The 14,734-nt window shown below is 34.7% G+C and overlaps 1 protein-coding gene across 2 annotated transcripts in view; it reads right to left on the bottom strand.

Moving 5' to 3' along the window:
- LOC102655904 (DNA-directed RNA polymerases I, II, and III subunit RPABC3) overlaps positions 1-14,659 on the bottom strand; it is a 58,882-nt gene extending 44,223 nt beyond the window's left edge. Inside the window, exon 1 of one of the 2 annotated variants that reach the window (XM_006564170.2) lies at positions 14,535-14,659. In XM_006564170.2, the coding sequence (XP_006564233.1) occupies positions 14,535-14,607 (73 nt within the window). In that variant the 5' untranslated portion in view covers positions 14,608-14,659. Of the gene's footprint in view, positions 1-4,061; positions 4,533-14,534 lie in introns of those variants that run through there. The other variant, XM_006564171.3, reaches the window with a different exon arrangement.
- Between the last annotated feature and the right edge of the window lie 75 nt (positions 14,660-14,734).

The raw sequence follows: 14,734 nt of genomic DNA, 5'->3' as shown, positions 1-14,734 counted from the left end.
GAGGATGAAGAGGAAAGGAGGGAAGGAGGAAAAAGAGAGAGAGAGAGAGAGAGAGAGAGAGAGAGAGAAAATAAAAAGCAGATAGACAAGAGAGAGAGTGAAGAAGCGACCACACATTGGTTTGTACGATTTTTTTTGTTTCTTCTTTTCCACTTTTTTCCCTATTCTCCATTTCTTTTTGCCTTATTCCTCCTCGTTCCTCGTCCTCTTCCTCTTCATGGATTCGTCGAGACAAAGAGGAACCCCGAGGATGTGGCAGGGTGTCCGACAATGGGCGTTCCGATGTCATGGTATTTCGAAGCATTGCGCAATCCCTTCCCCTTATTTCGAACGATGCTGTTGCCACTTCTTCCTCGGTTTGTCAGCTGGTTTCAAGGTCGACCGGGTGGAGGAGACACGGAGGGACCGGTCGTTCCTCGAAACCAATCTCTTTCTCTCTCTTTTTTTCTTTTTTTTTTCCACTCTTTCCTTCTCTCTTCCTCCCTCTATCCGCCGCCATATCGAAACCCTTTCGCGAAGACATTTCGAGATTGAACGATCGAGAGAGACTCGACAGAAGTTCAAAATGGACGGAAAACTGGCTCCCAGGTGTGAAACGGACTTGGCAATATCGTGATTGCACCGCTATAATACGCGTGGAACAAGTTTTGATACCGATCATTACGTAGACAGTTGTAAATAGACAAAGGAATTTGGATATTTTTTGGATACGTGCTCGAATGAGAGGTTTAACGATTGAAAATCATGTAAGGATAATTATTAATAATAATACAGAAGTAATTTTAAATTTATCATAGTTATAGAAATAAAAATATTCGATTAGTAATTAAACAGAAAAATTGAATCAACCCTTTGGGATCCAAGTCACACACGTGATATTTCATCCCAACTGATTCATATTTCATAAGCCACTTTCGCAAGCTATTCACAGTTTGGCTATATTTTCAGTTTCGCAATGAATAACCCGTCTACCCGTTAATATATTATCACTAAAACTAAATTTTTAGTACAACGAAAACTTGAAACGAAGTTTTATTAGAATGTCAAGTCTAATTCAATATAGTTCCCAAAGGGTTGAACAAGATTTAATATTTGTTAAAGTTGATTTAATAAATAAGAGATTAAATTTAAAAACATCGAGTTATCTCTTCTGCAACACGTATTATTAAATGATAAACAGGAAAATATTCAAAGTCACTTCTTAAATATTCGAAAAAAAGTATTATGTCTATATATTTGAAGCATTAATTAATCCGTTTATTTTCTCAAGCGGATAAAATAATAAAACAGTATTCTTTTATTTCTCTCATGTAATTAATTGTCACTGATGTGACATGTCAGAAAATTCTTAAACGTAGCAAAAGAGAGAATACAGAAAAAGGAAAAAAGACGGAATGAGAAAAAGAAAAGAACATTTAACTAAAAAATGTTCTGCATATACATTTAATTAAAAATAGAAGTATAGGAGAAATTATTACGACTGACAAGAATGGACAGCAAAAAATTTCATTAGATCTATTGTTGAGAAAAATTGCGAGAAACGATAAACATTTCATTTGTCCTGGCTGTCGAAGTGGATTTAACTGCACGAAACTCTATTTCTATCGATCCCGTGACTAATTATTCATGACACTGATCTACCATAAATCTTATTGTTAGTGTAGATATAAACATCATTACTAACATTCTTATATACAAATAAAAAATACAAAATACAGAAAAATTGATTTATCGAAGATGAATAGAATTAATAACTAAAATTCAATTCAATGTTATTTAAACTTTAAAATATTTGTAAATAAAATAATTTTTGAAATTTGATTTCAAATTTTAGAATGTGAACTGGAATTTATATTTTTGAATTAGAATCAATTTTCCAGATTTAAATTTAAAACGTGAAATAAAAATTGAACGAACTTCGAAATTCTCTTCTGAAAAAAAAAAAAAAAAAAAAAAAAAAATGAATTTTCAGCATCATTCGTGAAGAAGAGTCATCGATTGGTATTATACAACCGCCACATACCCGCGCGCACGTCTGTCGGCTGATTAATTGCCAGTAACACGATTTCCTCTCGACGATCTTTTGACCTTTTCCACACGGAAACACACTCACGCTTGCACACGCACAAAGAGTCGTACTAGGGCTGTCATTGTTAACTCGAAATGCGTTTCTCCTTTAGGACAGTCGAGGTTCCTGTTATTGACACATACTCTTTACGTAGACCAACGTCGTCAACGATAGATCCACGCCACTGCTTCACCTATGCCTGTCGAACCACAATTAATTAAATGCGCTACGAAATCGAGCTTGTTTTGCTCATCGAGCTAAAGCTCATTGCGTGTTTTGCCACAAAACGTCCAGAAGTTGAAAAAGAATGGGCGAGAGAAGGAGAAAGAGAATAGAGGAACAGGTACACGCTTTATAATGATTCGAGATTTAAGAACCGGTTCTGATCGCAGTTCGATTGGCAGAAAGTAATAGCCAAAGAAGAAATTACGAGCATAACCTTAGGGTAAAAGAATAAGAATGATCGATAGTCAAACCATATGTTAGAAAAGATAGAGTAATGAGATTGGATAAAAACATCGGTAAATTCAATGAATAATTAATATCAACTGATATAAACGACATCGGTTCGTTAAAGATTTCTTTAAGGAAATGGATCGTTTCATTGTTAGTTTGAATAGATGTAACGAATTGTCTTTAGATAATGACGAAGTAGTAATTGAAAATGACTGAGAAACAAGAATATCTATACCAATATTGACTTTTATTTTGCTACTCTTACGAAGAAAAAATTCAAACATCGATCATAGAGACAAAATCGCGCATACGTTTGCACAGCTTTATCCCGCGCACTTACAAGTTACTTGATTTATACACTCGTTCTCCTTAATCGTATGAACGGACACTTAGAAAACATTCAAATGACACGAAGACGAATCAAAAAGTGTATGCATTACTTATAGGAATATGCATACTTCTTTATTCAAAGTTTTCTTCAAACCTTGTCAAATATCGTTTTATTATTATATCATTCAAATATCTGTATCAACATAACGACACGAAATCGAAATTTATGGAAAAAGTGATATTTTGTAGCATTTTGTAGCAACAATTTCACGGTAATATGTTAAGGATGCAACAAATTATTGTATATAGGAATACAAAAAATAAAAAATTTTATGACTATTCTACGAAAGTAGAAGTACCACTTTTAAATGAAATTATTTCGAAGAAACCTAGCAATGACGACTATTCTATTTTTATGCTTCGTTTCTAGGCGTCTGTGACAAATTGTAATTCGATATCTTGTTTACTTTTTCGATAACTAGTCGATCGTAATATAATACATCTGTGTCAGACGTGATAGTCTCGTTTATATCGTTAAATAATTTATTGTTCAAATATCGAATAAATGTAAAATTTATATAAATTGATGTACAGTATCGAAAAGTTTTCAGTTGGAAGCGTGTTTCCCGACTATCGAACATATATAAGATAAGACGCAACAAGTTCGATGAAATCGAAACGATTTATCATTAACTTGTTCAGTTGTTTATTATTTTAGACGAAAAGTTGAAACGTGAAAAAATATATTTCAAAATGTGTGCGATAAGATGCAAGAAAATGTGTTTGATTAATATTTAAATGAAATCCTTATACATTTTTCTACTGACGAAATTCAATATGCGTGGTGAATTCAATATGCGAATTCTATAATTTATATATATCCTTATGTCAAAATTTATTTTTAAAAAGATCATTATGAGATATCACTCGTATAAAACAATACATAATATTAAGTGAAAAGCAATAAAAAAACTTAATCGAAATGAGAATAAGAGCCGGATGGAATAGCGTGCTAAATATTCCGCGTATAATTGACTTTTGTAAATCGTTTATACACATTGCTACGAAAATTAAAAATTAATTCAAAGCATTATAATAGATTTAAGTCTGCGATTAGTTTGTTATGAACAAATTTATCAACTTGTTGCAAGATGCGTGAACTGTTCCATCCCGTCTCATAACTTTCACAAGATAATTTGATTTCTACCTGATTGCTGATTCCAAAACGGTATTCCTATAGAATGGCGTAATTGGCACGAAAAAGATGGTTTAATGGACATCCCATCATTCGTCACTTTATTGAATTCGCATGTCTATGTTCTTTCTCGGGCTTTTCACGCACACACGCACGCAGACGCAGCACTACCACGACGGCGACGCAGTGCTGACAAAGAGAGGTAACCCAGAGACCGGGTGCCGGCTCGCTGTTGGAACAGTCTCGAAAATGCATCTTCGACAGCAGCATCGGTTTGCAGGTGAAAAACAATGAGAAAATATCGCGTGACTAACCGCAGCAATAAGACTACGAGGAATGACGAAACAAATATGCGGCGAAAGTAACAGAAACGACGGAAAAAGGTGGCACGATTCGCGGTCGCACGAGAAGGTTGCCGGCTGCCGCCTTGGCACTGACAGTGGCCCTCGCGCCTAGCAACACCGAACGCCAAACTGTCGACTCGCTGAAGGCAGCCGGCACCGCACCACCGTGCCCCCCTTTTTCATCGATGTATCTTTCTCGCACTTTCGCGCTTCTTTCTCGCTCGAACTGTTCTTCCATTGCGGTATTTCGCTCATACACACGTTCTTTCTTTCCTCTTCTCTCGTTTTGCCTCTCGTGTTGCCCGTGCGTCCATTTTCTTTCTTCGCTATTTACTTTTGTCCTCGTTGTTCACGCGTGTTTCTGCTCGCACTTCTTTTTTCATTCTATCTTTGTCTATCCTTGGTCAAAATAGGCACATAGAAAAACATTTGACTGTTATGATCACAATTCTTATTTGCTTTATCTCGTAAATACGCAAAAACGTTACTCGCTCTCGTTTTTTCTCACTTTGCGCGCAACTGCTAGCGAACCAACCAGCCGCGGGCCAGCAGCCGAACCAGTACGAAAGCCGGTAACCGGCACAACGCGCCATACCAAAGCAATAAGCCGATTGGTCGGTCGGCCACTATACGACCAATCGCGTGACGTTGTAGGTTATCAGGTGGTACCGCGCTCTTACAGCTACAAACACTTGCTACAGCGGAAAAGATTGGTTCCTCGTAATTTGAATGAGAACATAATTGTTTTTCAATTCGTATTACAAAAGAAATTTGTATCTATGATAAAATTCCTCCTCATAAAAAATCAAATAATTTTTCTTATAAATAAAATTTAAAATTTGTACGTATATATTAATTTCCTTTTCTAATTTTATTTATAACTGACAAAAAAATTTTAACAAATAAATCATATCATTTCGTACAATGCTATTGAGAGAATGTCTCAAGAGAAATATCTTTTTCTATTACCGTACTGTCAAATTTTCTATCGAATTACGAAATACGAATTGAATAGTGCGTTCTACCGATTTTTGCGGATTCTATCTCCTTCATCTTCGCGTCTCGCCGAAATAGGTCACGGTGCAAAGTGGAAAAGCAAGATGGGTCGACAAGGAGAAAAGCTAGCCGAGGACGAGGATCACGCGCGTTGAGTACGTGCCTTGCATCCGGCGGCACACTGTGCTTCATTCGCCATTGCCTGATTAATCCAACGTCATTTATCAGATTAAATGGATAATGTTAGTCTGACTTAACGCCATGCTCCCAAAGAGCGGGCGTTTCTCAAAGATTCTTTATTATTTCATCGTTTGGCTCTTATGGGCACGAGTGTTACGCAATTCAACGTCCACTGAACATTGACAATCGGTTGCGTTAACGAGTTCATTGTGTTTCTGTCCAAAATGCGATATTAAATAGGTGAGTTATGTTATATAACGCTATTAAAGAAAAATTCTAACAATCGGAGAGGAAAATTTTCAAGTCAATAATAAATTGGTATGGAAAAATATGGAAATGAGGAAACTGATTTAAGAATATTACCGATTGAAAAAGGATAATTTAAATATCCCGGAGTTCTAACTACTAATAATAAAAGGTATACAAGAAGAAATAGAAGGAAGAATAAAGTTTAATATTTCGTTCTTCAGGTGGATAAAATTGAGTTTAATATTAGTACCATGACTGAACCATGATGAACTTTCACATGCTGTACCTAAAAGGTCGGCTTAAACGATGAAATCACAGTTATCTTGCTACGAACGCACAGTTTAACCGGTAATTAGACTTTACGGCAGCCACGTTGATTAGGTCGTTAAAGAAACTATTACGCCGACTAAATACAGTCTGGGCACTCCCACTAGTCCCTGCTGGATTGTAATTTGATGCAGCACGTTGTTCACGTGTACATTAGTATCTATTTGCAAGACTTCTTACCGACTCGATGATTCATATCGTTAATCTTACAAATTTCCTATACTTCTATATAACAAAAAAAAAAAAAAAAATTAATCAATTGAAAAATTATAAAAAAAATAAATTAAAAATTTAGCAATGCAATAATCATTAATTAACAACAAACAAAGAATTATTAATATACTAATTACTGATAAAATATTATACAAAATAATGGTTGATAATTTTCAACCGAACTATAATTTTAACAAAGTTCTTCTTGCAAGTAATTTAAAAAGAATAGTTTAGAAACTGGAATATAATTAGCATTTGTGCAATGAGTTTTCAATTTCAAAGACTCTTTATTTTGCCAAGGTTATAAATTTACAATTGAACGCTTTTGACAATTATAACTCTATTTCTTATGAATCGCAATTATTATTAAAATATATAATATAATCGTGACAACGCTCGCTAAAATTTCAAATATATTTATTTCAACTTGAAAATATAAACAATTCTATTCTACGAATCAATAATATCGTCGCTTGGAAATGGAACACATTCCTACACATTAAAGATAAAAACATCCATAAAAACAAACACGGTTTTTGTCCGGACGAGTGGTTCGTCTTTTAAAAATAAAGACGAGGCACGTTTATGCACGATTCTTGGACAGAAGGAGGAAATTATTAGGTTCGCCAACGATCTGGTTGTCCGAGTAAATTGTTCGAATTACCTCAGCACCCGGCAATGGAAGGTGACCTACTGTCACGAATGATCTTTCCAAAGGATTGTGCAACTTCGAACTTTAGAATTTTTCTCCTCCCGTTTTTTCAGTTTTTCCTTGGACGAAGGGGATCCAATTATGAAGTTTCCTTGGACGATCTCGCATTAGGAATTCGTCGCTCTTTAGGAAAGATTGAAAATCGTTTCTGATACCTTTAACATTCGACTCGCAACGCGCTAGCTTCGAGGCTATGATCGAGATAATGAAACGATTTAATGTGGAAATTTACAAAACGATCACCGTAATACGTACAAAGTGGAATATTATTAACTTGAACTCTGTATCATTTATGTTTCGCTTTATTCTTTCTCCTAGGAAAGATACTTATCTGATGCAGGATAAAGAAAAAATTATAATAAATTATATTTTCCATTTTTTTTTCTAAGAAAAAACATTTTAAATTTAACAATACGCGTTTTAAAATTTTAAGAATTTTTGTGTTGCTGTAATCGAAAAAATTAATTTTCTTCTCTTTAATTTCAATGTAATAAAAATATTGTTATAAATACTTTCACGTTGAAAAAGCATAAAATTACAATTGATAAGAAGGAATTTTTATCAAGTGAAAGATAACGGATATCATACATATTACTTAAATTATATGCAATATTGTATCGTCTGACTAGTATAACACACCATCTACTTAGCTAGCTTTAATAGCCTTAAAATTTATACATGTATATAAATACAATTATATCGTAACTATATTTAATTCGATTTTATCGTTAATTCTTGTTAATAAAAATGATAATAAAAAACACAACAACAATAACGAGCATCGAATTCTAAAAACAATTTAAACGTGACTGTTACATCATGTGAAAGGAACGGAATGATCCAACGAACCAATTTAAAACAGAGAAAGACTGTATCCGAATTGAAATTTACCTATAAATATATTATTTCCACGGATTTAACCAATTCGTGGAAAATAGAAAAACCGTGCACGATGGCAGTTATCGGCCAAGGTCATGGCCTTAATCGTTATTGGGTCGTCTGACCTATATATTCCGGATGCTCTCTAGGATTTAAAGTTTCGAACTACTACCATTGCGGCCATATCGACTTCGAGGAGCACTCTAGATAAACGATACGGCAGTGCGGAGGCTGGAACAGTACGCTCTCCAACAATAGACGAATAAACGAATTCGAAACTTTCCAAATCGGATAGATTGTGCGTCACGAAGGACAAAATTGGATCGCGTTATATAGGAAAATCTTTGTTGTTCTCATATTTGGCAAAGAGCAAGAACTACGTTTTGTTCGAACATACAATTCTTGGATCGGGATGCAACGTTTCTTCAAGATTAGATTTCTAGAATGTTTCCAGATTTCGTTCCTTCGTGTATTAGGATTAAAATAAGAAATATAATTGCCAGATGTTATAATCACACACACACGGATCATTAAATATGCTTACGTCTATTTTTTTTTTATTAAATAATCTATTAATAAAATCGGTGAAAAAAAGAAATGGATAAAAACTGAACAATACAGAGAAAAACAATATAGAAAAAGACACGATTAATCGAGCAATTTTCATATTAATTTCTTGCACTTTAATCAGATATATATACATATTTATTTTAATAAAAGAGATTGTACAATGTATAATTTGATTGTACGATATATACAGATGCAATAATTTATACGCACATTGATTATATTTTATACTACAAATTTATTATACGTAACACGATTACCGATTTCACGTTCCTCCCGCGATCCATTAACATTATTATCTCAATTTAATCGGCGCAATTTCAAACCGTTTCAATCATCTTTATAATTCAAAGAGGTTAGAGCCAGTCTTAAAATTCGTTAAAAGATCGCCAGATTTACGACGTTGATCGAAAGGGAGTTGTGGACCACGAGCGATGATTCAATTCCGATAATCGATTGGCCTTCGAGGACAGACGTTGATCGTCGCGGTCGACCTTCGGTAACAGACCTGTTCCTAGTCTCTCCCGTTCACAAAAGCACCGAAACACAAGCGACGCGAGATCCGTTGTTAACGTTATCTCCCTCACAGCATCTCGCTCGCTCGCTCCATGAAATAGTCGGTTGCGAAAAGGAATACGTCCTCGAATCGCATCGAAGGCACTTTGATCGCGTCTCAAGTGTTCGTACGAATATACGAAGGAGAATATTGGTGAATCGATTATCGAACATTTATTTCGGGAGTGATATTTCTTTTTAAACGGGGTTATTAACGGCCGGACCGTTATGGTTTCGATATCGAATTTGATAACATTCTTCTTTTTTTTTTAAAGTTCAAATACTCGAAAAAATCGAAATTAAAAAAATCTTTAAGATTTTTCAAGAAATATAAATATTTGCGAATTATCGAAATTAATAGGAATAAGGGAAATCGGATCTCGCGTCTTCTCGCGATGAAATTCGCCGGTAACATCGATTACAAGTGATTAATTTTATACGTATATACGCGAAAATGGAAATGAAATCGATATCACGTCATAGAAGACAGAAGGGTGAAAGAGAGAGGCGTACATACGTGTTCCTATTGGAATATCATGTTGGCAAAACGGCTGTCAGAAACAAGAGACCGGATTAATGCTGCTTATTAATGATATATCATTTCCTCCCTTTGTTTCGCTCGCGGTCTCCCCCATTGAAAACTACCTTTCACCGCTTCCGGCCACATGAAAGTGATATTTCTTTTCCTATCTTATTAATTTTAATCTTACTGACGGATATCCAGTTACGTTTGAATCGAAAATCGTAGAAAACAACATCTTTCAACGTTACAATTTAATGACTATCTGATCCCGAGTTCGACTCGATTCTCGTATTCAGATATGATTGATCGTGAAAAGGCCGTTTCGACTGGCACACGATTGACGATGAAACTCTAAAGGCGGCCCACTACTTCTTCTACTACTCGTGTCAGATTCTTCCAGACATATTCCGTTTCACCGAACAATCGATGCTTTAAGATACTTGCGAATCCGATACCTATACAAATATTGATGCGTACACGGAGGAGGATCTCCGGGAAGTGAATCTCTGCCCTCGTTCTGAAGAGGCTGAACAAGAAATTCTAGGAATTCCTGTCGACCGGAAATATCGATTTCATCGAGGACAATTCTTCTAGGAAGTTGCATCATCATCGGGGCAGAGATAACGTCAATTTCATTCTTCGACACAGTTATAAGCGTATTTATTTATTATTATTGTTATTAATTTTTTCGGATCAAGGAAATATCGTGAGCAACTAGCTCAATGCTAGAATAAATTATTGTTTAATGTAGTGGTTTCTGCATTTGAAACGCAGATATAACAACGATTATGACGAGCCGCGTTAAGGTCCATTTGTACGATTGCAACAAGTTGGAACTGTGTTTTGGCTATAGTATTCAATCCGTTGCTGCGAACAGATACAGAAAATGGATAGGGCGAGTGAAATGAATGGGAGTTTATTATCGATGGAAGTGTGCAGGATAAATCGACTGTATATGACGCAAGAGTTATGAAAATTAGATGCTAGGAACTTGAAAATATGTACTCTTTGATTCGAATTCTATATAAATTTGACGTTTCGATATTTGAAATTATTAGGAAACATATATATATATATATATATATATATATATATATATAGGAGATTATAAATATAATAAAAGTTCTTCTCATCAATTGTGATTTCTGATTTGAATAATTAATAAAGAATTAGAAGAATTTTTGTGGTTTAAAAATCGATAAATCGATTAAAATTTCAAAATTTTAAAAAATTTAACTCGATATTTGAATTTTTACTTTCCTCCTTCTCCTATCCTGAAATTTTTCCATAATATCGTATATTAAGGTAAAATCGATTGACTTCACGTGTCGTGGGTGTGTTCTAAAGTAACGTTACATCGACGAAACGAAGCATAGAGTTCGGATTTTTTAGTGTTTGACAGGAACCCGAAGCGAAATTGGAACGTCGACCAAACAAACTGGAAATGAATTTACATGCTTCGCAAATAAAACACTGATTGACCGGTCGTTCAGACACGGATTGATCAGCGTTATTTAATTAACGGGGCTCGAATCGTGGGAATAGGACTTAACGCGACCTCCAACTCCACGGCTGACGCCAGGGCTGTCGAATAAAATCGATTTCGATGGCCAAAAGATTCTACCGTTTAAAAACTATACTCGGTCAAATTTAAAAAATTAAATTAAACCGAAATTAAGATTTCATTATTTGATTACCGATGATATTTAACATTCGCATTAGCGACAAAATTCATGCTAACTTAGCGTTAAGTATAAAATAAAAATTAGTATAATAACGCAAAATGGAAAATTTCACTGGAAAAATTCAAATTTCTTATTTTATTGATAAAAAATAAAGAAAAACATGAAAAAAAAACGAAGCCTTGAGAAATCATCCTTCCCATCTGCTTCCATCCTATTTGGTTCGCGAACAGGAAACCATCAAGCAAAAAATTAGCGTGGAGACATATGGAGAAAGAATGAAAAATACGAAGAACACGAGCGAGAGGAAGAGAAATATTTTACTCTTTGCAATTGTCAAACAAAGAAATGATATCGACAGGGGAAAAGTGCGTAAGGAAAACCGAGCTGCCGTATTAGAAAGAGAAAGGACGAAGGTGAAGACGTGACGCGAGCAAGCGAGAAAGAGAGAGAGAAAGAAGACCGCGCGGCTCCCTCCTGAGATGACATCTCCCCGTGACCTTGGAACGGAGACTGACCTTGACCGTGTCAACCCCCACCAAGCCGGTCTAACGCGTCCCGGCCGCTTCCCCTCCACTGAATTGGCCACCCCACAGCACCCAGAGTCGCGTCGTATTACGCGAATGCGATGTTGCTCGGTGCTAGTGGTGCTGGCTGCTGCTGCTGCGGCTGCGGGCATCGTTGCTGCATCGACCGGCCGCAGCACAGACTGCCAGCCCCCTCGTCTTCCACCCCTCGACTCCCCGGCAAACCCGTCATGACCCTCCCCGTCCCACCCCTTGAATTGCCGCCAAGCAGCTCGCTGCCGGCGGATCGCGTCCCACCGCCCTTTTCATTCTCTATATACCTATATAAACGTCTATCCACGTTTGTGGTGAAAGTCGAGAGGAATTGTCGCGTAAATGATGTCCGAATACCCACCATGCCATATATATATATATATATATATATATATATATATATATATATATATATATATATATATACACGCGTATTATTTATTCTGGATGTTTATAGAGATTAGAGAAACTGTCACTGTGTAGAGAGTAGTGTATTTGATCGAGAATTTTGGTATTAGTTAGAAATTGCATCGCGTGATCCATCCGTTCGCAATGCTATCGTATGTTTTTTGAAAAGGTTCGCTACCCATATCAAGGATGCGCGGACATGAAGCGCACTGTACGGAAGGAAGGGACGATAATATAGGTTTGGTCGTTTTTCAAAGCTCCCCTGTTCGGTCCGCTTTCTATTTCGCGTATCGATATTGAATACGTTGAATGAAGTTATACCTTGAATCAAAGTGAATTATCGCGATAGAAAATTCTTTGCAAATCAAAACGAAGTGGCTTCATCGCAGCAAAAGTTTCTAACGGACAGGCTGGATTTATAGCCACGTGGAACGTAACGATTAGTCGCATTTTTCACGAGGAATGCTTTCCAGAGCAACTGAATATGTATGCAATCAGGAGAGGAGAAAAAAAAGGGGAAAAACATGCTTTTACCGCGGAGAAGCCAGTCTCCTTCCACTCTTTCATCATTTGAGCTGCTTCGGAACCGTTCTCAGCGTCCCGCCACTCTTTTTCCCGCCCCTTTGCTCCTTTCTCTTCCCCGTTAACCGAGATCCCATCTTTTCTCTCGCTTGCACACCAAGCTAGCCCCACTAACACCCATCCGCGTGGAACGCCGCTGTTCCAGAGGAACCCTTTCCCAGCGATAATGTAGGTGAAAATATAGGGTGACGCGATACAAGGCGTATTTCTTTTTTGCAAATTATTTTCCCATCTTGCCATTTTATCACAAGTATTGATTCGACGAGAAAAAAAATTTATTTGCGTTCAAAATTTTTCGTTAAAAAATCTATAAATAAATGTATAAATGTATAAATATTGCAAAAAAGATTGTTGACGATGATAAAAGAATTTTTTCTTTTTGAAGAGAAAATTCTTTAATTCTAAAGTTATTATTGTTAATTTTGAAATAATTTGAGATAGAGATATTAATTTTGATAAAGAGATATTAATTTTTTAAATCTTGTGAAAACGTAATACAAATTGTATAAGTACTCTTATATATTAAGTACTCTTAACATAAAAAAAAAAAATTCCTTTTTTAAGCTTACATTTGGCACGTATACTTTGGCATATGGTATCAATGACGCATAATTCTGGCACGCGTATCAATTTCTAAATGACCTTCAATGCATAAACTTCCTGTATTGATAAATACAGTCTCATAAAAATCAAAAGTATATATCACCCTTTTAATTTTTTTATAAATAAAAAAATTTTAATCTGATAAATTTAAATATTAAAAAAAAATAAATTCTTGAAGCAAATATAAAAATATAAAAGTGTATATATTAATAATTATTGTACAAAAACAAGTTAATAAATAGTAACGACAAATGAATAAAAAGTAACACGCAATAGAATTCTTTTTAATTAACTTTTTAACGATCTTAATGAAAACATTTTGATTTATGGAATTAATATTTATTAAAATATATTTGACGATAAATATGTGTGAAAGAAATATCGGTAACGAATCCTATATCAGAGTTCAAGGTGATAAAGAAGAATGAAGTTGCATTGTCACAAGCATTGCCTTTCAAATTGAAAGAAATGTTAAACATGCTCGACCTGTGCGTCCTTTTTTCTTTAAAAAATCATATTGACAATATTTTCTATTTTATTTTTATATAGTACTATGCAAAAAGTCATTATATTGAAATATTGAAAATTTAGAAAAAAACAAACTAATAAATTTTTGATAATAAATGTTTATATTAATATTAAATATTTCAATATTTAATATTAATCTTTTAATAATTATATGCATTATAATATTAAATTGCCATGATTTAGTTAACATGATTTTATATATATTGTTTTTTTTTTTTATTTAAATTTTAAATATCCCGCCATTGTAGAAGACAAGACGATTGACGAATGATTAGCATAATTTAGTATATTCCAAATATACTATATTATACGTAATATGTATGTCAATGAACAAATATTGAATTATAGATTTTATTCTTGTGCCAATTAGTCAATTAAGTTTTCTAGAAATTTGTGTATAAAAATTAGTATTTAAATCAAACAGTCACGCCATGTGCTTCCCGGCAACTTCCGTAGAGAACAAATGTCGACCAAACGTTCTTTCTTTAAAGGTTAAAAATTCGATAACAATGCAATGTATTTCATCCTAACTAATGATTATAAATAAACGAAAGTATAAAATGTGTTTCAGACTTACCCCTGTCAAACTTCTTCCCTTCTGGATCGATGTCTTTTACGTTGAAAATATCCTCGAACAGCACACCCGCCATTTTAGACACTTCTGACGTTGCTGCCCTCTGGTAGAGAATGTTAAATTTATGTCTGAAAATGTAATTTTAAATGATTGTAGTTCAAAAATATATAATATTCGTAACTTAAAATTTATGAAATATAAGA

This window comes from Apis mellifera, linkage group LG5 (genome assembly GCF_003254395.2).
Source record: "Apis mellifera strain DH4 linkage group LG5, Amel_HAv3.1, whole genome shotgun sequence".
Taxonomy (NCBI): domain Eukaryota; kingdom Metazoa; phylum Arthropoda; class Insecta; order Hymenoptera; family Apidae; genus Apis; species Apis mellifera.
The sequence above is the reverse complement of the archived record's forward strand: the minus strand, read 5'-3'. Positions and strand labels throughout refer to the sequence as shown.